Source organism: Hemicordylus capensis, chromosome 1, assembly GCF_027244095.1.
Source record: "Hemicordylus capensis ecotype Gifberg chromosome 1, rHemCap1.1.pri, whole genome shotgun sequence".
NCBI classification, from domain to species: domain Eukaryota; kingdom Metazoa; phylum Chordata; class Lepidosauria; order Squamata; family Cordylidae; genus Hemicordylus; species Hemicordylus capensis.
The window spans coordinates 385,594,383-385,621,757 of record NC_069657.1 but is presented as its reverse complement, the minus strand read 5'-3'; the positions used below and the strand labels follow the sequence as shown (position 1 = coordinate 385,621,757).

Genomic DNA, 27,375 nt, shown 5'->3' with positions numbered 1-27,375 from the left:
ATTTTTAGCCAAGTTTCTGAACGGAAGAAAACTTCGGAAATCACCATGTCCATGTGTGTATCACCATATGTCCCCCTCTAACTTTTGTGTTTACTGTCTGACACCGACCAAATTCACAGCACAGGCTAGGGGGCCTTGGGAGACCTCAACAGGGTGGTGTTGTTGTTTTGATGATCTGCCATATTTGTTCAAGATGGTGGCCACTCAAAACATATTCAAATATGTAATGCCCCCTTTTAATGCACATGCTGACAGTCAGATACAAACCCAATTCACAACATGGGCGGGAGGAGCTCTGTATGAGTTCACATGTTAAAAGATGTGCAAAATGGGCTTCATGAAATTATCCCTAAAGCTACTTGTTTCCTTCTCAAGACTCACTTCAGCAAAGCCTTTTATGACCATGATAGCTTCACTCTTCCTCCTCTTTTATTACTTATTTTATTATTTATTATTAATGAGAAACTATCTTCATAACTCTGTTCATATGTCTGTTTCTGGTTTCTCCCCCATCCGAGTTTTGTCCTTCTGCTGCAAATCATAACACTCATCCTTACTTGCTTCAGGGATAGTACAAGCTTCTAGCCCATTGCTGATGGAAATAAATGGTGGTTCCTAAGGCAGTAGTATTAGTAAGCATATCCGTGTCATACTTTGTGTAAATAGTCTCCTGGTATTTACCGTGTGAGACAAGAGTAGGTCTACAAGGTCCCCTCTAACTCTCTGATTCAACAAGCTTGGTTGTGCCCTAGGAATATTAATGCAATGCAAAAAGTCACCTAACAGTGCAGCGGGAAATGACTTGACTAGCAAGTCAGAGGTTGCCAGTTAGAATCCCTGCTGGTATGTTTCCCAGACTATGGAAAACTCCTATATCGGGCAGCAGCAAGATAGGAAGATGCTGAAAGGCATCATCTCATCCTGCACAGGAGAAGGCAATGGTAAACCCCTCCTGTATTCTACCAAAGAAAACCACAGGGCTCTGTGGGCGCCAGGAGTTGACACCGACTCAATGGCACACTTTACCTTTAAAAAGGTACTAACATTTACATTTATTTAAAAATGTAAATAATAATAAAAGCAAATAAACCTACCTCGCACCATTCTGTTCGTCCATCTGGGTTGTTACTAATCTTCCTATAAAAGGTTTTAACATCTTGAGTCTTCACATCTGGACCAAACAGTTTCTGGACCGCAGCATAGAATGTGTCATAATCCATTTCCTCTGCAGTGAAACAAAAGAAGCCCTTATAGAATGTAAAGCTAACAAATGAATGCTGCTATTTTTATTATTTTCCCCACCGTCAGCTCATTTTGCTCACAATGAAATCCATCATCAGTGTCTGGTATTTCATTTCCTTCTTCATTTTCATTCAGCCTTGCCAACATTTTCTGTGACTCAAAATCTTGCTATTTCAGAAAAAGCAGGGTAGCAAAGTGCCATGGACTAGTATTCTAGGCTGTTTGGATTCCTTCTGAAGGCTGCATTCTCCCTTTCCACCCCCAATGACATACATTTATGTCAGAGAAGGTTCCTTACCAGCATCTTTTATGTACAAGCCTAATCTTTCTTCCCTCTTCTGAGTTACTGTTTTCTCAACCAGTTTCTGAAACTGTTTCAGGGCATATCTAAAAGAGTCTCCATCAGGAATGTCAGGTGGGTCATCATCTTCTGGAACCTTTCTTCTAGACATTAAACTAGACATTAAACTATCTGATGAGATGGATGATACACAGCAAACTCCTCTTTCCCCACGTTGTTAAGTTGCTTTGATTGTTTTCTTTCAGCTGCACTCTTGGATGTTATCATTCGAGGAAATGTCAGCTGCATAACTTAAGTGTTGCTAAGGTGAATGGAAAATGATTACTGGCTTTAACATGCAGCATCTCTGGCAGGCCAATGTGCCATCAAATGTCTGATGTCATAACTCTTCATTGAGCCCTATTGGTCATTAGGTCAACCTAGATCACAAAACAGCATTACTGGCAAGATGCTGAAAGTTATGTTATTCACCTTCAGAAAAGATAATACGAGATAACTAGTCTCATAAATTATACTCTAAACACCTATTGTGTATGGGAGATATCATAGGAAGTTGCATAAGAACTACATTACGTTCTTGATCCATCGCTACCTGGATCTGTGAAATGAGACACAATTTTATAGGCAACTGCTAAAATGCAAGAAAAATGAAGAGAAGATCAAAGTAAGTAAAATGGTCTCTTCTATCAGAATGCAACAGGAAAGGTCATCTATAGTCACAGACAGGAGACTAAGCCTTCTTTAGGCCACAATATGCAAGGTTGTAATGATGGGAAGGATTTGAGGGAGGACTAGGCCTCACTTAGAGCAACTGCTGGGGGAGTGGGCCTTTCCTAATAAGGGAAATGGCCCAGGAAAATCAAAACAGAAGAGCCAAACCAGAGGACTGGGTGGGAACTATACTCACAGCCACCAGCTGAAGAAGAGGAAACTTTGTTCTATTTGTTTGTTTTGTCCCAAGAGTACCTTTAGGAAGCAGCTGGCTGAGAAGCTGTTGGGGAAAAGGGAGGCCTCAGCCTGGAGGCTGTAAGGACCAGTTCAGTTAGATGCGTGAGAGAAGTTATTTTCCTTTAATGTATTGCTTTAATTTGAGTTGCCTGGTTAATGAAAACTTCTCTCTCTTACAATCTGATTTATGAAGAGACAATTGTTCTTATTGCATACTCTTTATTTTAATCTAATAATAAACCCTTGTTGGTGAAGTGTTCTACTCTGCATCTTGGGTCTGTCATAGTTACACGCCTCTGGAGGACTAGGAATGCTCAGCCCTTCTAGGGAGGGTTTTGCCATGTTACCCTCCAGGAATCTTATATGAACAGAATGATTTGTCCCACATTAAAATAAAGTGGATGGTGGCAGCCTTTTGTGAATCCCTTAAGGTCATGGATTCACCCAGTGAACTCCCCCCACCCCCCGGGCTCTGGTAAATGCTATGACAAAGATGAAGCAGGAAGTGGCCCAAATTCTCCAGGGTTACAAGAATTGGAGTGCACTTCAGCAAGTATCTGGGGCTGAAGGAGGCATGGAGTCTGCAAACTCAAGTGGGACTAGTTACAACTTTTGAGGAATTTCTAAGGAACAAGGTGAAGCAAGGAACAGGTTGCATGAAACCAGAGACACTGGATGACCTGAGCCAGACCAGACATTGCTCCAACAAAGAATAAGCTGAACTCAGCCCTTAAATTCTTCTGCAGTTCCTGGTGGCAGCTACAGGCCTGCCCTCAGTTGCCATATGTAGATATCTTTAAAGAGCAAAACCCTGACTTAAAGCTTTGTGCTTTGTTGGCACTAAGTAGCATCCAAGTGTGTCTCTTCAAGCAGCAAAATTCTCCCAAACATCTTTACGTTTGCCACTGAAATATTCAGGCACTGTTGTCTCTCTTCTTTTCCTGTCGGCTGTGTGGCACAACTGCTTCCTACAAGATTGGGGAAAGTCACCACTGCCTCATTGCCTGAGGCAGCGCTGGGTTGCAGCCTGACAATCCAAGTCTTCTACCTTCTGATGCATGAATTCATTGGTAGGAGGATGGGCTACTGCGAAGGAAAACCTGGGCTTCCTACTTGTGTCATCAGTTCTCTTCTCACATTTGCCTCCATGCATATATGCAACATGTGGAAGGAAAAAGGGGAATGTGCCTCCTATGCAGTGAACGGAACATCAGCAAAGGGGGCCTGTGCATGTTCATGCCTGCATGATCAGGATTCCTCCTGGCATGCAGACCCTACTGCATACTGTAGGTTCCCCTTGCCAATGTTCCTCTCAGGGCATGAATATCAGGGGCAGGGACCAGGAGCGTTTCAGATGGAGACTTTACTGTGGGAGCGTGGGTGTGCATTCACATATCGGCCAGATTTACCCTGAGGTCCATGTGATAATTCAGAGAGCACTTCACATGTGTTTTGAGTTTGCACTTCACAAATTGTTTCAGGTTTTCCCCTCTGTATTGAAACCTAGCCTGATTTATTTCCGGGGTAAAAAACAGACAAACCATTTCTTTGCGTTGGAGTATATGTTATGCCCTGAACTCACAGTAACACCTCACAGTAAACCTCATAGTAAAGCCTGCTGCCTGAAAAAGCTCCAGGAGACAAAGTCCATTTTCTTCCTCTGTGCATTGAATATACACATGGAGGCAAGCATTGGAAGACAGGTAGGGTCCCTGGCAATAGGTGCAGGGAGGGCACTGGCTCCCTTCTTTACGTGAATGCTTGGATTGTTCCTCCTCAGTTTATGCTGCGGTCAAGCCTTTGGGACACTCAAGATCCAGAGCTTGTTGGCAAAGCCCTTCATATAATCCCCAATTCAACATAAACTGTGAGTCATGATGGAGCAATCTTAGCAATATCTCACTTTCTTCCCTCTTGAGCATTATTTAATATGGCAAATGCTACTTAGAATTCATTAGTATCCATGCAGTCCAAGTGTTCTAAGGAAAATAGTTAGTGGGGGGGGAGGGTTGAGATTAAAGGGACATGAAACAAATAGACAGGAAATAAGCTGGCAGCAGGGCCAGGTTTGAAGGCACCCTGGGCAAAGTGCCTTCCGCTGGACTGCTTTACATCTGGCTGGTTAAGCAGATGGTACCAGGGGGTAAACAGAAATGGCTACAAGCAGCAGCATCCTCTCAGAACCATGTCATGAACAGGTCTGCTGTAACTAGGGGGATGACTGGCAGGAAGCAGAAGCAGCTTTGGAACCCCACCATTTTAATTCCCCTGCAAAACTAGGAAACAAGGCAGTCCTGGCAATGGCATCAGCTGAGGCGGGGCACTGAGCCTTCACAGCACTGCCCAAGGGTGTCATGTCCTGATGTCAGATTGCTGGTAAATGATTTCTAGCTCCTTTCTTCCTCCTCCTTTCAAATGCTCTGCACTGCAAGCATTTTTAAAGAAACCACAGCTGTTTTATTATTTGACACACACAACCCAGAACAGCAAGAAAGCAGTGGCTTGTATTACTTCAAATAACGTAGCTGTGTGGGGGAAAGGTTCTGTATGTGTGCCTAGCTCTGCCACACATACAATGGGACTGCAAAAGATCTATAGCTGCCTGCATTTTGAAAGCACAAAGGAGTCTTGGAGCTATTTCAAATTATTTGTTAACATCAGGACTGTAAAATAGGATGAGCTATCTGAGGATTTATATCTTCCTTTATGCACGGTACATGCACATAATGCTGGAACTATTAAATTTATAGCCCATTGTTTCTGCCAGTTCATGTAAATGCTTCAAAACTGATTTTAAAAACCAACCAAAAGATCTGGCTGCAGAACAAGGGCACAGTCCAGTGGAAAGTTCTCTTATGCAATTTCTGTTGAAGTAAATCAAAACAACTGAAGAGCACAGCAAGGCATTATCAGGAGAGCAAAGGAGTGCTCATGTGCAGCTCCCATTCACTTCAGTGGGGCTTGACTTTATTTAGGAAAATTTCTTGTTGGAGTGTGCCAGCAAGGTACTGTATGTGGCTGGATTTCAGATGTGTTACAATTGAAGGTCAGAACACTTGCAAATTCTTGGTGTCACTGTTGCCATATTATTAGAGGCAGATTGAGAAAATAAATAAATAGGCTTGCTCTCAGATTCTGTATACATCACTAGCTATTTATATGAATGTTATTATTTCTAGTAATGTTACCTCATCTATACTTTTATCCAGATGAACACATATAAGCTGACATATAGTTATTCATCTATGACACCTACCAAACTATAGACTCTGAACATAGAAAACCTGAATCTCTTTCACTTATATTCTTAATTCTGTCCCTAACTTATCAAGCGCTCAGTTGTTCTACTACAAACAAAGGTAGAACTCAGCAGATAGACATTATATATTGGCATTGGCATAAAAACATTTGTAAGGCATAAGAGCCCTGCTTGATCAAGCTAAGGATTCATTGGGTCCAGCATCCTGTTCCACCAAATGCCAAAGGACCCTTCTGATTCAATCATTGATTTTCTTCAAGAAAATCAGGTCCCAGAGTGGGCTTTTGTTAATCATATCTACCACTTTTGCATTGTATTTGAACATCTAGGGCACATAAAGCATCATTTTTCAACAGTTACTGCATATGAAGGAACTCTCTTCCCTTCCCATGGAAATTCAAAAATAAATCAGTGAAATCAGACAGGTTCCAATACAAGTCTACTGCTCTTGCAAATCCTGAGATAATATGGCAGTATTACCCTAATACTTCCACTTTGGAAATGTTTTTCAGTCATTCATTAAATGATTTCAAATATTTGCATTGCATTTTGAATCAAAGCTATATAAAAACTGAGAAACTTCACTCATTTACTATGGATGTGGCAACCAGGGATACACAAATTTAGGCTTAGCTCACTAGCCAGCAATTATTTGTGGTTGCCACCAATCCCTCTCTTCCTTCAGATCCTTTTCTGGCTCACAGGCAGAGGGCTTAGGAGAGAAGTGAGTCTTCTGCCATGTGCACTGGGATATGGAGATGCTAAGAAACAGCAGGAGCCCTCTCCTACTGCTCCGAAAGGATTCCTGCTATTCCTTGTCTTCTCAAGAATGCCAGTGAAAATGAGACATCTGATGAGGAGATCAGAGCATTGGTTTCACTTACAGTGAAGGCTTCTTCTGGTTGCTATTGCCAGGAACATCTCATGTTATTCCCCTCCAGTAGCTCCGAGGCAGGACAGATCTGATTTGATAGAAAGAAAAGAACATGCCCACTCAGGGCTGAGGGGATAACCCCACCCCAGTTATTTTGGGCCGAGTCACGGAAAAAGCATGTGAAAAAAAGTAAGGTAAAACAGGTAAAAACAAGAACACACGTAGTGAACTGCACTCTGTGTCACCTAGTTAGCAAAAAAACAGTGTAACAGTAGAAATATATAACAAGGACAAGAACAGCTAGACCTCATTTAAGACTGAAAATGTACTCTAACGAGGCTGAGAGCCTCCTCAGGGGGCAAGGTGATCCCCAATCAGGAAGAGGCAAGAAGTGCCAACACTGGGTGGGCCGAGATGTCCCTGGCAACAGCAACCAGAAAAAGCCTTCACGGTAAGTGAAACCAATGTTCTGTTCTCGGTTGCTGCTGCCAGGGACATCTCGTGAGACATACCACAGCTTGGCCAACCAGGCGGGAGCGCCTTTGCCTATCCCTGAGGGAAGACCTGCTGAAGAACCCTCCTGCCAAATGCAGCTTCAAGAGTGGCATGGGGATCTACCTTGTCATGTCTGGTGAAAGTCAATAGCGCAGACCAGGTTGTGGCCCTGCAAATGTCTTGTACTGGTGTGTTAGAGGAAAATACTGCCGTGGTAGCTGAAGCTCTAGTGGAATGTGCCATTATGTGGGAAGGTGGTTTCATCCGCTGAGCCTCGTACACTGTAACAATACGTGCCCGAATCCACCGGGCGATTGTCGAGGAAGTTACTGCCGAGCCCATTGACCTTGGATGAAACAACACAAACATCTTGTCTGTGGTTCGAAAAGACGCAGTTCACTCTCTCTATATATTTTTAGACATCTATGTACGTCCAACTTGTGCCATAACTTTTCCCTCTCGTGAACTGGATGGGGACAAAAGGATGGGAGGAAAACATCTTGCGACTGATGGAAAACCGAGGTGACTTTTGGATGAACAAAGGGATCCGGTATCAGCTGGACAGCCTCCTTTTGAAAAATGCAGAATGACTTGTCCACGGATAAAGCTCTTAGTTCTGATATCTGCCTGGCTGAAGTGATAGTCACCAAGAAGGCCAATTTAAAAGATAGGCTCTTAAGTGGAACGGTGGAAATGGGCTTGAACAGTGGATGCTGGAGTGCCCTCAGAACCACGTGGAGGTCCCATGTCGGGAATCTGTGGACGGTCGGGGGCAATAACAGGGTGGCCCCTCTCAGAAAACGTTTGAGGTGCAGATATGTCTGCCAGGTATCCTTTGGTCTACCTGAAATGAGGCCTATCAACGAAGCCACCTGGCACTTTAAGGTATTGGGCTTCAGATCTTTTTCCAGGCCTTCCTGAAGAAAAAGAAGATGTTTCAACATGGCACTAACCTTAGGGATGGAGTGGAGCGCCGACCAACGCAGAAAAACCCTCCAGGTACATTGATAAATCCGATTAGTGGAGGGCCTGCGATATGCTAGCATGGTTTGAAGTACGCTTTCCGAATACCCGAACTGTTTCAGGACTTGCCGCTCAGTCTTCAGGCAGCAAGCCTTAACCAGCCCGGATCGGGGTGGTGCAGAGGTCCTTGCGATAACAGGTCGTGACTGACAGGAAGTTCCCACGGGGGTTCTGCTGATAGGTGCAGGAGCTCCGGGAACCAAGGCCTTCTGGGCCAGAACTGGGCTATGAGGATGACCTGTGCTCGAAGTAGACGCACCCTCCTCAGGACGCTGGCCAGTAAGGGAGTTGGAGGATAGATGTACAAAAGTCCTTTTGGCCACTGGGACGATAATGCATCCAGGGCTACTCCATGACGCTCCAACTCTGTGAAGGTTAGTGCCAGGTCTTGTTGCGCTTCCAGTATGGACCAAGACTGTACAAGCAAGTCATCCAGGTAGGCAAAGACCAGCCCCCCTTGCAGCCAGAGATGTGCCACCAAGGGCACCAGAACCTTGGTGAACACCTGGGGCGTGGACGAGAGCCCAAATGGAAGGGCAGCGTATTGATAGTGGTGGCCTGCGTATTTGAAATGAAGCATACGTCTGCTGTCCGGGTGTATTGGAACATGCAAATATGGCTCCTTTAGGTCGATAAAGGCTAGGAGGCCCAGGTGTTGAAGAGCCTCTGCCACTAACCTTAAGGTCTCCATGCGGAAGCGCTCCCGCTTGATCCACCTGTTTAAAATTTTTAGATCCAGAACTGCCGTTCTGGACCCATCCCTTTTGGGGACGGTGAACAGAATAGAATAGACACTCATTCCTTCCTGCGGAGAAGGAACTGTTTCCATTGCCCCAAATTGCACTAGATGACAAATGGCTTGCAACATCTCGGAATGCTTTGACCATGAGCGGAGTCTTGGAGTGGATAGGAACCTGTGGGGAGAAGGGGCGTCCAGTTCTATTCTGTATCCATGCCGGATAATTTTTAGAACCCAACTGTCATTTACAGAAGATTCCCAAGTGAGAAGGAAGCTTGTCAGGTAGCCTCCTAGTCAAAATGTCTGGAAGTCATTGTTGATGTTTTTGTTTAGGTTTTGCTGGTTGCTGTCTGAAAACTCCAGGACCCTTGTAGGAGAAGCGTTGACGACCCCAGTAGCCCCTCTGTTATCTAGTGTCCCTGTCCCTACCCCTAAAGTGTTGGAAGCTCCAAAAGGGCTGGAATTGCTGGAAGTTCTTTTTAAAAGGAGGACAGTCTGTTTCTCGGACTGCTGATGGCATGGTCTTGCGTTTATCTTTCGATTCACCAAGAACGTCCTTCAATGCATCCTCTCCAAAAAGCTTCATTGAATCATATGGCACTGCAGTGAGGTTATTCTTAGACGTGTTGTCCACTTACCAATTTTTCAGCCACAGGTGACAACGTCCCAAGTGACGATGCCGCAGCCACACGAGACGTGTACTTAATAGAGTCCAAGGTGCCATCCACTATAAAGGCTTGTGCCTTCTGCAACTTGACCAATTGTTGCCTCAGTTTTACAGGATCTGAAGGTGTATCTATTAGGAGGTCCACAACATAGAGGCACGTGCTACCATAGAAGCTGCCGCTGCTGCTTGAGTGGATAAAGATATGTTATCATGTGTCCATTTAAATGCCAACTCAGCTTTCTTATTTGCTGGGTCCTTTAAGGTGACCTCACCATCCCTTGGTACAAGGGAATTTGAGACCAATTGCGCAATGGGCACATCTGTGCAAGCGGTTTTTAATAAATCAGAAGCCTCCTGCTGAAAAGAGTAGAATCGGTTAGAGACAGACATTGGCTTCCTATTTGCTGCAGGATGCAGCTATTCCTGTTTAACTACCTCAGAAAAAAGATCAGGTAATGGCAAAAGAATGTCCTTTGGTTTTGCCCTTGAGAAAACTAGATCCCCCTTTTCCGAGGTAGCAGACTCAGAACCTGCGTTATGCTGGAGCCCTATAGTCCTTATGATCCTTGACATTAGGGGGTTGAAAACAAACAACCTTTGGGAGACAGAAGTAGTATCATTGTCCTCCCCTCTTGACCACTCCCCCTCCTCCCTATCAGGGAGTTCTGAGTCCTGGATCATGCCCCCAACTTGGACAGTATTATCCTCTGCATCAGAGTCTAAAGAATGAGATGGCATTGTGCCAGCTTTTAACATAGGCCTGGAATTAGAAGGTTTTGGATCCCCAGAATCGTGCTCAGATATATCAGAGGAATGTGGATACGCGTGAGCACCCCTTTTGCTCTGGGGCACCTTCTTACTCTTAAGGTGTTTTTTCTTGGCCTTCGCCTTTTCAGGGGAAGGACTAGTAGAGTCACTAGAGGAAGAGCTCTCAGAAGTGGAAACAACCCTTTTTCTCTTCCTACATTTTTTTCTTTTCCTTTTTAGCAGGTCTGATCTGCTGAATCGTGTCTACGATTGCGTTTTTGAACCATGCCTGCCACTCGAGTGGCACTGCTTTAGGGATGGTAAGGCATGCCCCAGGAACAGGAGGGACCCGATCCCCTATTGCCACAGCAGTCACAACACTTGTTTTTGCAGGTCCTCGAGTCTCCCCAGTTACATCCCTTAATGGAGTCTCTTTGCGTGTGGCCCCTGCAGAGGGCTGATCATATTACTGCAAAATGGCAACTTCACCCTCCGTCTGCACCATTTTATGTACCTCCGCAGCCATTTTGCACCTGCTGTTTTCCTGCGCCTCCGAAAACGCCCGGATCTCATCCGAGGTCAGGTCAGGGGAGGACTGGCGATAGGTAACCTAAAAAAACCGACCTGCCGTTGCTCTGAAGGGCTGGTTGAAAACAATGCTGCTCACCAGGCCGCCAATGCACGAATCTTGCAGCCTGAAGGCAGGAAACTCAACACAGACCCGGGAACGAACGGCGAGGGCGGCTCTGAGACGACCGTCGCCAATGCTGTTGCTGCTGCTTGAGGCGAGGCGGGCAGTTCACAATCGGCCATTGCTGTGGCTTGAGGCAGGGTGGGTGGTTCGCAATCAGCCATTGCTGCTTTCAGGAGGGGCGCTCTATCAGCTGCAAGCTTGTCGAAAGGCTTGGAAGTACCCAGGCCAAAAACAGCTTGTCGGCTTCCTCTCTGAACACTATTTTCCCCCTGTGCTCTCGCTCCATACAACAGAAGAGAAGGGAAGAGAATGGAGGGAGGGGAGGAAAGCAGAGAGAAAAAACCAATAGAAGGGTTTTTTTTGTTTTTTGTTTTATTTAATTTAACAAGGGAGATAAGAGAGGATCGAATAACAAAGAAAAGTATGCAAGACTCATGAGAAGAAATGATGGAAAGAAGGTACAAATAGCTAAGAAGGAAAAACTGCTGCCTGGAGCTGAGGGAGGACAGAAAGAACTGGGGTGGCGTTATCCCCTCAGTCCCGAGTGGGCATGTTCTTTTCTTTCTATCAAATCAGATCTGTCATGCCTCGGAGCTAGTGAAGGGGAATAACCCACGAGATGTCCCTGGCAGCAGTAACCAAGAACTGTAGTGCTGGGTGTCCTGCCTGCCGGAGGGCTGGGGACACTCACCACTGGCGTTGCTGGCAGATGGATTTGTAGGTGCCTGGTGGCAACACCTTTCCGGTTCACTTGCTTAGTACATGAGTTAGCATATATTACACAGAGACATATCACTGCTGCAATCATAATACTTATATTCAGCATTTTTGAGGCAATATGTAAACAGTTGCTTTGTGATAATAACACAATTCCAAATTCACTTCAGTCTCTAATGCAATTTCATTTTAAGGAAGGGGGGGGCGATTCAGAGGTTGAAGTGAGTTAGAAGAGGGAAATATTATTTATTTATTTTTATTGTTTACATTTTATATCCTGCTCTTCCTCCAAGGAGCCCAGAGTGGTGTACTAAATACTTAAGTTTCTCCTCACAACAACCCTGTGAAGTAGGTTAGGTTGAGAGAGAAGTGACTGGCCCAGAGTCACCCAGCAAGTATCATGGCTGAATGGGGATTTGAACTCAGGTCTCCCCGGTCCTAGTCCAGCACTCTAACCACTACACCACGTTGGCCAGAGGTTCTTATCTTACCACTTTCACTCAGGGACAATTAATCATAAATACAGCAGCATTGTTACTTCTTGTGGAAAGAGTAGCCTGCAAATGAACCTAGATGATAAGTAAGAGTACACAACTGAAATATTCTGGAAACCCTTGTTTATCTAAGTGGCTTCTATACTAACCCTTTTCTCTGCAATGGCCATCCTTTGTTCATTCCATTTTTATAGAGTGTCTAGATTATATCACTGATCCATCATTGCAGTCCAGTGTTTTCTGTGTTGTTCACAAACTAGGGTGTTTTAAAAAAAAAAAACTTGGTTTGTGGAATAAACTAGTTTGTGATAATAAGATACAGCATCAGCCTGTCTAATGTAGAGAGGTAAAGTGCTATTAAAGCTCTGAGGGCTTTTGCACTTCCTGTTTGCAGTTTCCATCCATTTTATTGCTTCTTGTTGGTCCTGATGAGTAATGATGAATTCCCCCTTGGATAGCCAACCGTTTCTTTTCCCATGGCTTCAATTACTTTTTTTCGTGTGTGTGTGTGTGTGTGTGTGTGTATGAGAAAATCAGCAATTAAAGTATTTCCCCCAGCAGGAATATAAATGAACAATGCAGTAATTGAGACAGGTTATTCAAGGGGCAATTCACTAATCCCCAAGTCAGGATCAAGAGGGAGCAATAGAATGGTTAGAACATGTAAGCAATAAACTTTGAATTGAAGTTGCCAGGGATCATTTCAGAATGAAAATAATACGTGAATAAACATTACAGCGGATCTTGGCCATGGGAGAGGGTACTGCTGTATTATATAGTGCTATATATAGTTAAATAAATATTTCACCCAGGCTTTTTAACTGGACTATAGTTTTAAATTGTTTTTAAGGATTTCATTTTAAATCTATTTTATGTTGTTGTAAACCACACCAAGACGGAAGTTTGGGGCGATCTACAAATACGAAAAATAAAATAAATAAATAAATAAATATTAAAATGCTGTGTGGCACCTTAATTTTAATTCCATTTTCCATTAATGATGGAAAAGCAATGACTCGGCAGTATTAAAGGGTTTGAATGTGGAGCCACCTAGAAAGTGAGTTGCTATCTCAGGACAATAGAACTGGGATACTAACCTTGAGAGAACAGCTGCTCTGAATAGGTGGCATACATATTCCCTAAGGTGAACATGCACAATTTCACAAAATCTACATTCACGGTCCAGTCCTTTGAGAAATCAGGCTTTTAGCAAAGCTTATGAATATTAAACAGAATATTAAAGGAATTCTTGTGTGATGTGCTTTTCTGGGCATTCAACCATGGTCATTCCACATGAATTATGAAAGCAGAGATGTGTTTCATATCATGCCCAAAAGTAAAAAAGATCAAACCAGATTACCTCTGTCAGGCTCAAATATGTTGCTTTCTCACTGCCCACTTCTCTGAAAACAATTGCAAAAACAATGAATACTAAAAGGAAAGGTGTATGGAAGTAGAGGTCCTCTGTATAAATTCCATATTGGAAATTTAAGATGAGAGAGCTGTACAAGATTAGATTCTGCCAGCCACAGTGCAAGATTAAATTCATTGAAAACAATGGGCATAAGTAGACCTAAGTCTCTCTTGGATTGAGAGCCCTGTCTCTTCTAAAAAAATCAGCCCCACAGTGATGGCAAGAATAAAGGGAAAACCAAACAGCCCTTTTAATTTCAGTGTCAACAAAACTCACATAATATTTCAGATCACTTTCCAAACATTATTATTCAGACTTATTCCTCCATTACGCATTAACACTACAAATGAAAAACAAATTATTCATTCTGACAGCTCTAAAATAGAACAATCACACAGAAACAGAAAGGAAACACAGATATAGGTGTTAACCTCTATTGTGTTCTGGACCTGGAGTGTATTTCACAAATTCTGGGAAAACATACACCACAATTCAACTAGGGCAAGCATTCCCAACCTATAAATAAATTGTAGCTAGGGATGATGGGAGTTGCAGTTCAGCAGCATCTGGAGTACCACAGGTTGGGAACCCCTGAACAAGGGAAAACACCTGCATGGATGCAGGCATCCATGCTCCTTTATCCAGCTAAGGTGGGTTGGCTTGGACTGGATGGTTCAAAAGGTTACCTTCAAACCTGACAGTTCAAAAATTATATAAACACAGATGCTTATAGTCTACCTACTTTGTCAGAAAAAGTATGCAGTACAGTACGTTAGCTTTAAAGATTAGCTCATCAAATAACAATTCATCTTTTTAAAATATTAGATCATCAAGTAACAGTACATCTTTTAAAAAGATGTATTACTGATGTGCCAAATGAAAGTTTGACTAAACTGACTGGTATGCTAAAATCAGTCTGCCTCATGCAGAATTAAGCAATGTGTATGCTGTGATGTGGGTTTCAGTTACTCTAAACTCCACACTTGTTCAATGTTTTACAAAGTGCAATAGATCATACATATTATTAAGAGTCTGCATAATTTTTTAAATCAAGACTTTTGGTTTCTGTGCATCTTACTCTTCTCTTTGAAACTGTCAATGTCTTAAAGACTCCATTCAGAAACCAGTGACACAAACATATACAGAACTAACTAAAACAAAAACTTATGCAAATGAATACAGTTGCCTGCTGAGAGAACAAAGAGAGACTTGTTTACTTTGCTAATTGGGAATTATTACAGCTTTCCAGGAAATTGATCCTTTTATGTACCTATGGGTATTTGTGAATGAAAAATAAGTTCATAACAGAATCAAACATTTTTCATCAGTCAAAATGTTCCCTATCCCCAGCAAATTCATTTAAAGGGGTAAGAGAAAAACGGATTCATTCATGTAAACATTTTTTTAAGCCAAGCCCTTAAAATACCTGTTTTAGGAGCAATTTTCCAGCTAGCTGTACAATGACAATTTCTTTAACTCTTAATTTGTAAATAATTTCTAGAACTATTTATTTATTTAAACAGGTGGTTGGTGGTTGATATAGGTATAAAATTTGTACAGGCTGGTGTCCAAACTCACGCCTTAGCAAAAGCTTGTCTCAGGAGAATTGTTCTGCATTATCTTGCTACTAACACCCCACACCCTGAGCAGTAAGCAGTAGTAACATGATCACTCAAGGGACTGAGCGCGCCTGGCGCTTAGTAGTTGTGCGCTTGGGATTGCAGCCTCGCACGGACTCCCCCTACCCTCTCTCACTCACACGTCTGTGTGCAGCAGTGTATAGTCGGAGGAGATATACCCCAGTCTGCTGCTCCACGAGGCTTGCCGCAGGGAACAGGGTGGGGCGGCGGCAGCCAGCCAGCCAGCCAACCACTGCGTGCAATCCTTCCCGCTCAGCCAGAGAAGGACCAGTCACTAGGGTTCTTCCCGCTCTGGAGCAGGACCAGAGTTATCCCTGCAGGCAAGGAGGTTGGGCCAGGCTCTTCGCTCCTCCCTTCGTTGCCTTTGGCGCCAAGCGCACCTGCGAGCAGCGGCAGTCTTGCTAAGCGCGCGGGCGCCTCTGCAGGTCCTGCGCGGCTCGCAGCAGCCAAATCGGAGCCGAAACGGGGCATCCGCGGCACAAGCACCATGTGAGCGGAGTTTCCAGGGCAGTTCCCCCGAACCATGTACTCCGGGAATAGCAGCAGCCTGGAGCCGACGCCAGAGAAACAAGACTCGGGAGAGCAGCAGGCGGAGGAGGCAGGGCCGCCCTTCAGCACCGGCACCTACGAACTGCTGGCCCTGCTGATCGCCACCATCGGCATCCTGGGCTTGTGCAACAACCTGCTGGTGCTGGTGCTCTACGCCAAGTTCAAGCGGCTCCGCACGCCCACCAACCTCTTCCTGGTCAACATCAGCCTCAGCGACCTGCTCGTGTCGCTCTTCGGCGTCAGCTTCACCTTCCTCTCCTGCCTCAGGAGCCGCTGGGTCTGGGATGCCGCCGGCTGCGTGTGGGACGGCTTCAGCAACAGCCTCTTCGGTAAGGGGACCTGCACCACGCTCCGGCTCTTTGGGAGCCCTGGGCTCAGCTCGACGGGGCACACGAGAGTGCCTCTGAGCATGAGCAGAGTGGCCTTGGGCAGGGTCGGGGCTTCCCGGCGTGTGGCTTTGTAATTAAGGAAGTTTCTGGGGATGTGCAGCGGAAGGCACTTTGTCTCGTTGCCGTAAGTTGTTCACAGCTGGAAATTGTGGTGAATGTGTTTCTCTCTGCTTCCAAGTCTAAAGAGTGTGGCAGACTTCAGTCAGATGAACGCCCTCTTCTTGTACTTTAATCAGTGTGGGGAAGAAAAAAGGACTATCCTGGCAGCTCATCTTTTCCTCCTGGGCTGAGAATCCTCCTCCAGGCTAACCTCTTCTATCCGGTAATCCTCCAGCCGTGTCCTATACTACCTTCTCCTTTTTCCTCCTTGCTGGGATTATTGGCACCAACCTGACCAGTTGGTGAGGAAGAGTCCTGCCTTAAAGTAATAAAAAGTGGGGATATTTCTGGATGTGTACAGAGTGTGTTTTTCTCTCACCACTGATTTGCCACAATATGTTATGAATAATTTACCATGAAGGAGCTGGGCTCCCAAGCAATCTGCAACCTGTAACATCTCTTTGAGACTGATGCTCCTTTCCCTGTTTTGATAGCTGTAGTTCAAGTATGAGTTTGTCAGGTGCTGCTTGCAAGACAGAGGTTCTCTGGCTCAGGAGCTGCTATGCACACACATCTTGCCTCTGGGATTTCTATTCTAGTTTGCACTTTATGCCCTTGTTCCTATGCAACCCTTTATTCTCACCCTGGCGTTCATCTTAATCCTCATTTCATCACCATTAAGAATACTATATATCACTTTTAAACAAAACAAAAAAACCAGTTTGCATAGCAAAAGGTATTGAAAAATAGGGGGAACTGTTCTCTGTCCCAGAGGGGCTTCCAATCTAAAATACACACTCCACCACCAACAGCACTGGAGAGACCTAAACTGGGTTTTATTAGGTGCAGTTGTTCTCATCTTGCAAAATACAATAGAGTTATATTATTCGTTAGCAGAGATGGTATAGATTTCATTCCCCCCATTCTCCTATTTTGTTATGTAGGTGTTCTCTGACTCCTCACTCTTGAGCTGTGCTCAGATGCCACTCCTTCCCCTCTGCACAACAAGAAGTGGGGGAAAGAGTCTTGTCCTATAAAGCAGGAACTGTGCAGTGACTTGATACCAGGGCAACCCCATGCAGAACACCAGCAAAGTGATTATACTTGATCACTGTGGTCTGCAGCATGGTCCTGCACTTTATTTGCACATCAGCACAGAATCAAAGCTTAGCTGACCAACATGCTTGCAGATTATGTAGATTTGATTACATAGACTGATTACATAGACTGACCTACTAATTGTGTCCTTGCATTTCACACAGTTTGTCCACTGCTTCCCACCTGTCTTCCAGATTCTCATTGGACTTGCCTCTTGCCATTCCCCTTGCTCCAGAGATCTCACCATGTGCTGCACTTTGCAGTTATTACATGATTGTCTCCCTTCTATCATATTTTTATCTTGTCTACCAATACACACCACCAAATCTATAATGCACTTAATTGGTTCCTTCTAAACCTAGTCCCCATCTTTTCCAGAACCGGTTTTAGAACCCCTATCATCTTTATCAACCCATTCTCCTTTCTCAACTCTAGCTGCAGCACATTCTTGTATCTTTAGTTGCCCACCAGCACTGAAGACACAACACAACTCCTGTTGTCCCCCACAACTCTTGTTTCCATTACAGTCCATGTCAGGCATATGTCATACAGCGGGGCTCCTCAAGCTTGGATCCTCAGTTGTTGGACTACAGTCCCCAGTTGGTTTCCCAGATATTACCACAAGCTGTAGTTACTGTTTATGTATCTCAGATGTTATGCCCTAAGTGAACTATAATACGCAGTTGTTTTGTAATTATGCTTTTTTCCCCACAGGTTGAAAGGGGAGTAAAATTTCCCATTGTGGATGATTATCTATATAGAGCAATTAACTTACCTGTTAAGTGGAACTTGTGTGAAATATTCTGATGTAATAAGACTATGGAAAATTAAGTAAGAAAAGATTGGGGAGCTTTGCTTAATCTCCTTCATATCGGTTTACAGAGGAAATAACAAATCTTATTTTAAATTGATTTCCTTAGTAGAATTTTGTACACTTCTAAATTCTGCTTTTTAAGCAAAGAAACAGTGAGCAGAGGGTGGGAAAGGACAGCAGTGTTTGGGTGCCTTGAGTGAGTTCACATGTTCACTTATGAATTCCAGCTCCAATTTCTGAGACATGATAAGCATTCATATGCACACAGAGGTCATTTTTTGCAATCTCACATGCTGATACCACATCACTGAAAAGCAACCATCCTCCTCCCCGTACACTGGGTGAGTCCTTTTTGTCAAGGTTTGCAAAGCATAGGAATACATTTTCATGATAAACTTTTTTTTTTTTAAAGAATATGTTGGTTACATGCAGTGTGACTCTGTTTGAGCTTTCTGTAACTGAGGGAACAGAGGCTACTGGGGGCTGGCTCCCATGCACATGTAACTCTTTGTACTTGATTATACTCAGAGCTAAAGCAGACAAACGGAAGTCCCCTGGGATGGGTATTACATGAAGGGAGATTTTTATATCGATGCACATTCAAATCCTACCTTCAGTCTGAAATGTTATAGCCTAGCAACGGATGCATCATGCAGAGTTTTGACTTGTCTGCTTTACTCTTAGGACTGGCTGCATTCAGCAGAATTAATGAAATAGCTTCATTGAAAAAAACATTGCCTTGGACTTGTTCATGCAAGCCTTCGGCCTGATCCAGCAGAGCTGTTCTTATGTTTGTATAGCTTTTGTCTTTCACAAGCTAACTTCTGCAACAAGGATAACTGTAGTAGCTTTCATTTGTTCCTTAAACCTTTCCTCAGAATCCTAGATGAATTTGGTTGGAAGAGTTCAAAAAATCATCCCCTACTATCCTAAGGAGGCATTGTCCATTCATTGCATCACTCTTCTTCTAAGCAGAAGCTCCTCCCCTCCACCACTACAGATCAGTTATGTCACCCTGATCTGCCATGTGCAGTGATGAGTTGTCCCATGCCAAAAGTGCCTACCTGGCCCAAGGATTAGTTTGAAAAGGGTCTAGGTGGCTCAGCAAAGTGAATTCAGTACAGTCTTAGATGAGAAAGCCATTTCTAAAGAAATTAAGGCAAATGCACAAGGTTGTATTTAGAAACTAGATCATCTTGTACACACAACTATTGATGTGTGAAATTACTTTCCCATAGAATTTTCAATTTTCTCAAATTAATTTCTACAATTTAAAATACCCCTAAAAATATGTTAAGGCTGCAAATTCTATGTTGGATTAAGCAAACTGGTTTGTTCACTTCTCTGTATCTTACAGTGTCAAGATGCTCTCTCAAGATGTACACTGGGGGAGCATCTTGACATTGTAGAATAGATGCAAAAAAGTGAACAAATAAATTGATACAGAAAGTGAACAAACCAATCTACAGCCTTGAGGTTTTTTCCTGCTGTCATATGATTGCAAAATCACTTCATTTACGTTTTATGCTTTCAAACTCTCTCTGCAGCTATGAGGAGCAGGAACCTATTTACAAAGGTGAACACTACTACTATGAATACTTACATATTGCTTATTGACGGGTTCTCAATGCGGATTACATAGGATGGATTAATAAATACGCAAGGTGGTTCCCAGTCCCAAAAAGGCTTACAATCTGAAAGAAACACAAGGCAGAAACCAGCAACAGTTATTGGTGGGTTGCTGTGCTGGAGCTGAATTGGGGTTGAAAGCTGTGATTCTCAGGATGCTAATATGAGGATGAGATTGTACACATTTTTCTTCCAGTTTATATGGGCTCTATTCTCTGCTCAATTTAGACATTGCGTTGATCAGCACACTAAGCTTCCCCATTGTCCCAGCCTTTATTTTGGTTCTTAATGGTGCTGGACACAGAGCCGGATTAACCTAGTAGCAAAAGTAGCATTTGCTACGGGCCCCGTATTTTCAAGGGCCCCGCACTAAATGTTTGCAAGCTTTTCTCCTATTCCTATAACCTCCTTTCGTGTCTGCAGATCTCTCCTCTTCTCTGCTTCTGCAATCCACCCTAGGTGGGAAAAGAGCCATTGCGGTCTTATTGCTATCCTAAGGAGGCATTGTCCATTCATTGCATCACTCTTCTTCTAAGCAGAAGCTCCTCCCCTCCAACACTGTGCCTCCAGTCACCCAGCCCTCACAGCTTCACTTATTCCTGTTGAAGGGAAAGTTCGCTTTTCTGCCCAGGCAGTGCTCCAAACGGCGAAAAGCCGGGGCTGGCAGCAGCCCGAAAGAAATAGCCTGCCTGTCCATTGGCTCTTGGAAATTTCTTGTCATGCTCACTTTAGGGCCCCTTTATAACATATGCTGCAGGCCCCCCACTAGCTTAATCTGGCCCTGGCTGGACAGAGAGCCAATATGTTTTTAGCATATTGAGATGTAGGTTGCATGTGAGCACTGTAATCTGTAGCATATAATTGCTTTGCAATCCATCTGGATTGTGGCTTCCAACTCTTTTGGGAAACTTCCAGGTAGTGATATGGAATGGCAAGATTTTTGCCTTCAGAGTCAGTGCTCACCATGAGCACTGTAAAGCCCATCCTAGTGCACTAAAAAGGTTAACCAACTCCTCCCTAAGATACAAGTAAAGCTGAATAGTTTAAATTTAAGGCTTACTTAACATTTGAAATTATATAGATATCATCCTCATATTGCTTCGGATATGACACATGCTATTTTTGCCTGCAGTAAATTTTTCAGCCATTGCACACACAGTTCATACTCTGTTCCTCCTCCTTTGCCAGCTGTTAGTCATGGATGACCTACATCTGATATTTCAGTACTGAATAATTGTGACGGAGGCTGTGATCGCAAGCACACTTACTCATGTTTAGGACTGAGATGTATGAGCTTCCTAGGCGAGGAGAACTGAGACCCACCCGCCCCCCCTTACATGCAGCTTTAGTGACTTGGATGCTAGCTGCATATAAATGCCTATTGGACAGGCAAACTAACCCATTCTTCAAATAAAACTGAGCAATTTCTCCCCACAGCTTTTGCAATGATAGGAACTAATAACAGCATGATGCTCTACTATTTATCTTGCACATGTTTTAAAGCTCTCAGCCTCATAGAGAAGAGGTGGAAAGGAAAGAGCAGATCACTTTGGAGCTCCAGAAGAGAAAGTGGTGAACTCAGGCTCATTTCCTTTGGAAATAATTCATTGGCCATTGTATTGACGTGTCCCATGAATAAGAGAAGGATAGAGAATCCATACTGTGGAGTAGAAGCAGCTTGGAGAAATGGTGTTATGCTATGTTAGGCAAAGGTGACTGGGTGTCTTGGTACTGAGGAAAAGGGGTAGTACTTGGGTGTCTCAATACAGGAGAAGTGGAGGCATTAAAAATGGACAGGGTGGTGGGGAAGGAGTGAATGAAGTAACTTAATTGTATTTAGGTGGTGAGGGTTACAGCTGATGGCAAGCACTGAGTGACAGGCAGCTTCATCTTCAACACACAACTCATACCTATTCTGCTTTGGAAGGGGAAAAAGCCACACACATCGGAAAGTACAGTTGGCTGGTGAAACCTTGATGTCCCTCATGCAGGAATTAAATCTCTGGCAATGGCTTCTACTATTGAGTCAGGGTGTACTATAAATATGGCTGATTCCTCTATAGGGCAAGGTGCACCACAGTTCAACAATACAGTCTAAAAAATTTTGCGTGCAGGAAGAAAGCTGCAGCATGACATCCGATGCCAGTCCTCTTCATCCATTGTACAGTATTCTGGACTACATATTGCAACAAGGTCACACAGAGCAGACCTACAAACATGGATTTCTGCCACTCTTATTCATGAGTACTCAGCACAGCTGCAAACAGTAACATTAGCAGAAGGAAGAACCAGAGGAGAAGGAAGGGAAGAGTTACAGAGTTGACTTTTAAAGGTTCAGAAGCCAAAGGTAATGCTCAGCTGCTTGTGACTTACAGAATTTAATTGGGCATAGCTTTCACTGAAGCCTGTAGGTCAGTGCTTGCTTAACACAGGGCTATATTTAGCTCTCGCATCCTTAAGCCTTGGGAAGCTTTGAAGCATTAACAATAGGTGCTTGCAATGAGGAGTAATCCTTCAATCAAATGAGCCTTCCTCCACTAAGAAGAGGGCAACATACCTTCCAACACTAGCTGCTAACCTGTCTTTGGTTTAGGCATCACAACAATTAAGGCAGAGCTTCATGTTTCCAAACATGTGTTGGCTGCTTAATGAAGATACGAGAGCACGGAAAGGCATTTGCTTGAGAAAATCTATGGGCAGGAGATTTCCACCTTCTGCACCTTCTGGTTTCCCCTCATAACCTCAATAAGCTTCAAGCTTATTTCCCATTTCTGAGCCATCTGGAAGGCAAAATGTGGGGAAAGGGTTAAGCACATCCTATCACTCCAGACTGAATATGCTGCACATATTTACATTCCTGTCTTTCAGGCACTCTGAAAAGGCTTGGGACCTTGATAGGATGGATGTGTCAACCACACAGAGGCACAGCTGTATTCTCACTCAACAGTGTTTGTGTTATAAGTTTCATGTATGGCCTGCATGGTATGGCTACTGGTGTGTTGGAAGGCTGTCTGTGGAGAGCAGGCCTGCTCAACTTAGGCCCCCCAGCTGTTTTTGGACTATAACTCCCATAATCCCCAGCCACAGTGGCCAATAGCCAGGGATTATGGGAGTTGTAGGCCAACATCTGCAGGAGGGCCGAAGTTGAGCAGGCCAGGTGGAGAGTGAAGAGAAACCAGGAGCTTTTTTGCACTGTTTTTTTACTTCGAAGGAAAGGAATGTGTGCTTTCACACTTGGGCCAGATTCTCGCTGAAGTCCCTGCGAGATCTTTGGGAGCACTTCACACATAGCTTGGATTTTTCCTTCTGGGTTTAAGCTTAGCCTGCTTTATGCCCAGGGTAAAAGAAAACCCTGTATTTCACTTGCTTTTTCAGGATAAAGCGAAAGTGGGTGCCAGGAACTTTCCCACACAGGGCTCTTACCGTGAATCTCCTCCAGAAGAGAGTGTGTGCATTCACACACCAGTCAGACTTATCTCAAAGTCCATTCGAGATCTTTGGGAGCACCCCACACATAAATTGGGCTTTCTCTTCTGAATTCTAGATGTCCCAATGTATTTCCGGGTTTTAAAAGTCCTGTTTGCAAGTGAGTTTTTCTGAATACACTGGAGCAACTGCAAGGATGGTTTCCCCACTGTCATGGACGGACCACTACCTGGTTAAGGTTGGTATCACGGCCACAATCCACTCCTGCAGGCGTGATGGACCAATTAGGATGGTCCGCCCAAAAAGGCTGCTGGACCCAGTAGAGTTCCAAAAGGCCTTGGAGGGTTTAAAAGTTGGTGCTTCAGGTGATTCTGTCGATGCCCTGGTGGGAACCTGAAATAAGGAACTTGCCAGAGCAGTAGACATTATTGCTCCTAAGCGTCCCTCCAGACCCACTTCAAAGTCGTCTCCCTGGTATACCGAGGAGTTGCGAGGGTTGAAGCGGCTGGGTAGGCGACGAGCGCAGGTGGAGAGAACTCAGCTCGAATTTGATAGGATGGAGCATGTGACCCACTTGAGGGCTTACGCGGAAGCAGTGCGTACGGCAGAAAAGAAGTTCTGGTCAGTTCGCATTGCTTCTGCGGATTCACGTTCGGCGGAGTTATCCTGGGTAGTGAGGAGTCTAATTTCTATTCCTTCTGTTTCTAATCGGCTCCCGGAGGTGCTCTGCTGTGATGCCCTCAGTGGGTTCTTTGCGGACAAAATCTCCTGTATTTGGGCCGACTTAGATTCCACTTTTTCTACAGGGTCTACGGAGGAGGTGTCCAGCAATCCTCCTTGCAGTATTAGGTTGGATCAGTTTCAATCTGTGATTCCTGAGGATGTGGAGAAGCTGCTTGGAGCAGTGCGGTCCACCACTTGTTCTCTGGACCCTTGCCCAACTTGGCTGCTTCGATCTAGCAAGGAGATTATTCGAGGAGGCCTGGTGAATATCATAAATGCATCGCTGAGGGAGGGTAAGGTGCCTCCATGCTTGAAGGAGGCAATAATTAGGCCGTTTCTTAAGAAGCCTTCTCTAGATCCCTCGGCAATGGGTAATTATAGGCCAATCTCTAATCTCCCTTGGTTGGGCAAGGTGATCGAGAGGGTGGCGGCTGGCCATCTCCAGGCAGTTTTGGAGGAAACTGATTATCTAGACCCATTTCAAACTGGCTTTAGAGCGGGCTATGGGGTTGAGATAGCCTTGTTCGGCCTGGTGGATGACCTATACCGGGAAATCGACAGAGGGAGTGTGACTCTGTTGGTTCTCTTGGATCTCTCGGCGGCGTTCGATACCATCGACCGTGGTATCCTTCTGGGTCACCTGGAGGAGTTGGGGATAGGAGGCACTGCTCTGCAGTGGTTCCGCTCCTATCTCTTGGGCAGATCCCAGATGGTGGAGCTTGGTGACAGTTGCTCTTCTTAACGAGAGCTGTTATATGGAGTCCTTCAGGGCTCCATTCTGTCACCAATGCTTTTCAGTATTTACATGAAACCGCTGGGTGAGGTCATCAGGAGATTTGGTGCTGGGTATTATCAGTATGCTGATGACACCCAAAACTACTTCTCTTTCATCTGCTTCATCAGGAAATGGCGTTCATTCCCTAAATACCTGCCTACAGGCAGTAATGGGCTGGATGAGGGATAACAAACTGAAGCTGAATCCAAGCAAGACGGAGGTGCTCATTGTAGGGGCTCAGAATCTGAGGGATGAGTTAGATCTCCCTGTGCTTGATGGGGTTACACTCCCCCAGAAGGAGCAGGTACGCAGTTTGTGGGTACTCCTGAATCCAGGCCTCACTCTGGTATCTCAGGTGGAGGCTGTGGCCAGGAGTGCTTTTTATCAGCTTAGGCTGATTCGACAGCTGTGTCCATTCCTAGAGGAGGATGACCTCAGAACAGTGGTGCACCAGCTGGTAACCTCCAGGCTTGACTACTGTAATGCGTTCCACGTGGGGCTGCCTTTGTACGTAGTCTGGAAACTTCAGTTAGTTCAGAATGCGGCAGCCAGATTGGTCTCCAGGGCAACCCGGAGAGACCATATTCCTGTTTTGAAACAGCTGCACTGGCTGCCGATATGTTTCTGAGCAAAATACAAAGTGCTGGTTCTTACCTTTAAAGCCCTGAATGGCTTAGGTCCAGGTTACCTTAGAGAACGCCTTCTTCGGTCTGATCCCCACCACACGCTAAGATCATCTGAGGAGATTGCCACAACCTCCAGTTGCCACCAGCTCGTCTGGTGGCGACCCAGAGGCAGGCCTTCTCTGTAGCCACTCCTGGACTGTGGAATGCGCTCCCTGCAGACATCCATAATTTGAATACTTTCTTGGAATTTAGGAGAGCCCCTAAAGACCTGCGTGTTCAGCCTGGCCTTCCAGTGCTCTTAAATTGTTTTAAAGGGTCTTTGATGTTTGTGAACCGCCCTGAGCTATTTTGTAAGGGCGATCTAAAAATTGAACAAACAAACAAATAAATAAATAATAAATAAGGGAGAGGCACTGATGCAGAGTCTTTGCATAATCAGCTATCCAGCTTTTCCTCCTACCTTGATTACACACAGTCACGTCTCCCTCCTCCTACCAAGTTGTTTGAACCCACAAAACCAACAATGGGAGCGCACACAGCTCTCAAACCTCGGTAGAACACAGTTTTCAGTTGTCTGAATGACCTCATCTCAAATACCAGAGTTCAAGATCGCAGGGGGAAAACTCTTCCCAGGTTCAGTGCTTGCTTGCTTCTGCAGACAAGTGCTGTATCCAGGGATGGCAGGGCATGTAGCTGGGTGTGTCCACGTGCATCTACATGTCTGCTCAGGAGTATGTCTAGAGTGTACATGTTCCTCTGCCCTAAATAGGGCTGTAATGGAGAGGCAACATATCACTGCAGCAGTACTTGCCCATCCAAAGCAGAGTATTGTACTGGAATGCTGTCTGCAATTATTATTTGTTCTCCATGTATCCTGGCTTAGCTCCTGCAAGGAATATTAGGTCCTGAGTGTTTGAGGCTATTCGCACGAGCAGCCTAACCCAGGCTAGGGCAGCATCGCCTGGGTTAGATTGCTTGTGTAGAGAACCCGGATTGAGGCCGATCCCAGCGCTGCCACCTCGCCTGACCTTTTAGCCAGGGGCCCTTTTACCCCAGCACCGAGGTTGTGTGTATGCTCAGGCTGCATGCTGCCTGAGCATGCACAGAATTGGGCGGCAAGAGCTCCCAGCTGAGGGAGGATCCCTCAGTGCACTGCACTCTTGGCGCGGTGCATTGAGAGATGCCGGAGGCTCTCTTGTTGCTCTCGTGCGGCAGCAGAGCCAACTGGGAAGGGTGATCGTGTGCGGGGAGGCAGTCGGGAGCCAGTCTCCCTGCTAGCCCACCGCCCTGCCGGCGATCATGGTCGTGTGCATTACTTTTTTGACTAGCAGTTGAAACGGATGGAGTGAAGTGTTGGTATTCACCTGCAACATCTCTATGCTTCCTGTTACCTCCCACGGTGTGTAATGGGAGACTGTCTGCATTTCGAGTGGGGGGTGGAGTCTCCTTTCTATACAGTATAAACTTGCCTTCTGTCCTGTTTGTGGAGGGCACAGCTCTTCTCTATTAAGGAAAGAAGGGCTGCTAAGCCAGTAAAGAGTTATCCCTGCTTGCTTGTGTGAGGCATTGTGTCCACACCATGAATCTCTCCTCTATAGCTGTAACGGGTGGCAAGTATTATTGTCTGGATCCCTGAAGCAGGGTACCTGTAAGGATTTTGAGGACATAGATTATTAATCCATCTCACTTAGTTTTGCTCTCCCTTGCAGTTAGATTTTGTTTGGTGCAAGGTTCCCTATTGCTAAAGTCCCTACTTTTGTACTTGTAATTCTAATGACTTGGGGCAGAGTGGTGTAGCTATCAAAGCTTTGTTCCTTTGTTTGGTCTTTATATATTCATGCTTGTGTGCCCTAATAGAATGCTGCAGCCAATTCCTCATTGTGGTGGTGGGGTTTCTTCACTGACATTCATTGCAAGTGTAATTACAATCTATAATGTTGTAATTGAAATATTTGCAAGTATTTGAAATATTGAATACTGAAATATTGAAAGT

General features: G+C 44.7%; 2 protein-coding genes across 9 annotated transcripts in view; one reads left to right on the top strand and one right to left on the bottom strand.

The window, feature by feature from the left end:
- WDR64 (WD repeat domain 64) overlaps window positions 1–15,582 on the bottom strand; it is a 150,844-nt gene extending 135,262 nt beyond the window's left edge. Inside the window, exons 1-3 of one of the 8 annotated variants that reach the window (XM_053301157.1) lie at window positions 15,041–15,582; window positions 12,350–12,456; window positions 1,095–1,225 (exon numbers count right to left, since the gene is read on the bottom strand). In XM_053301157.1, coding sequence (XP_053157132.1) covers window positions 1,095–1,220 — 126 coding nt within the window. In that variant the 5' untranslated portion in view covers window positions 1,221–1,225; window positions 12,350–12,456; window positions 15,041–15,582. Of the gene's footprint in view, window positions 1–1,094; window positions 1,226–1,540; window positions 1,844–12,349; window positions 12,457–15,040 lie in introns of those variants that run through there. The other 7 variants (XM_053301174.1, XM_053301186.1, XM_053301153.1 and 4 more) reach the window with 7 other exon arrangements.
- A 3-nt stretch (window positions 15,583–15,585) lies between these two features.
- Window positions 15,586–27,375, top strand: part of OPN3 (opsin 3) — a 29,546-nt gene continuing 17,756 nt past the window's right edge. Inside the window, exon 1 of the mRNA XM_053301203.1 lies at window positions 15,586–16,132. Coding sequence (XP_053157178.1) covers window positions 15,778–16,132 — 355 coding nt within the window. The 5' untranslated portion in view covers window positions 15,586–15,777. The remainder of the gene's footprint in view (window positions 16,133–27,375) is intronic.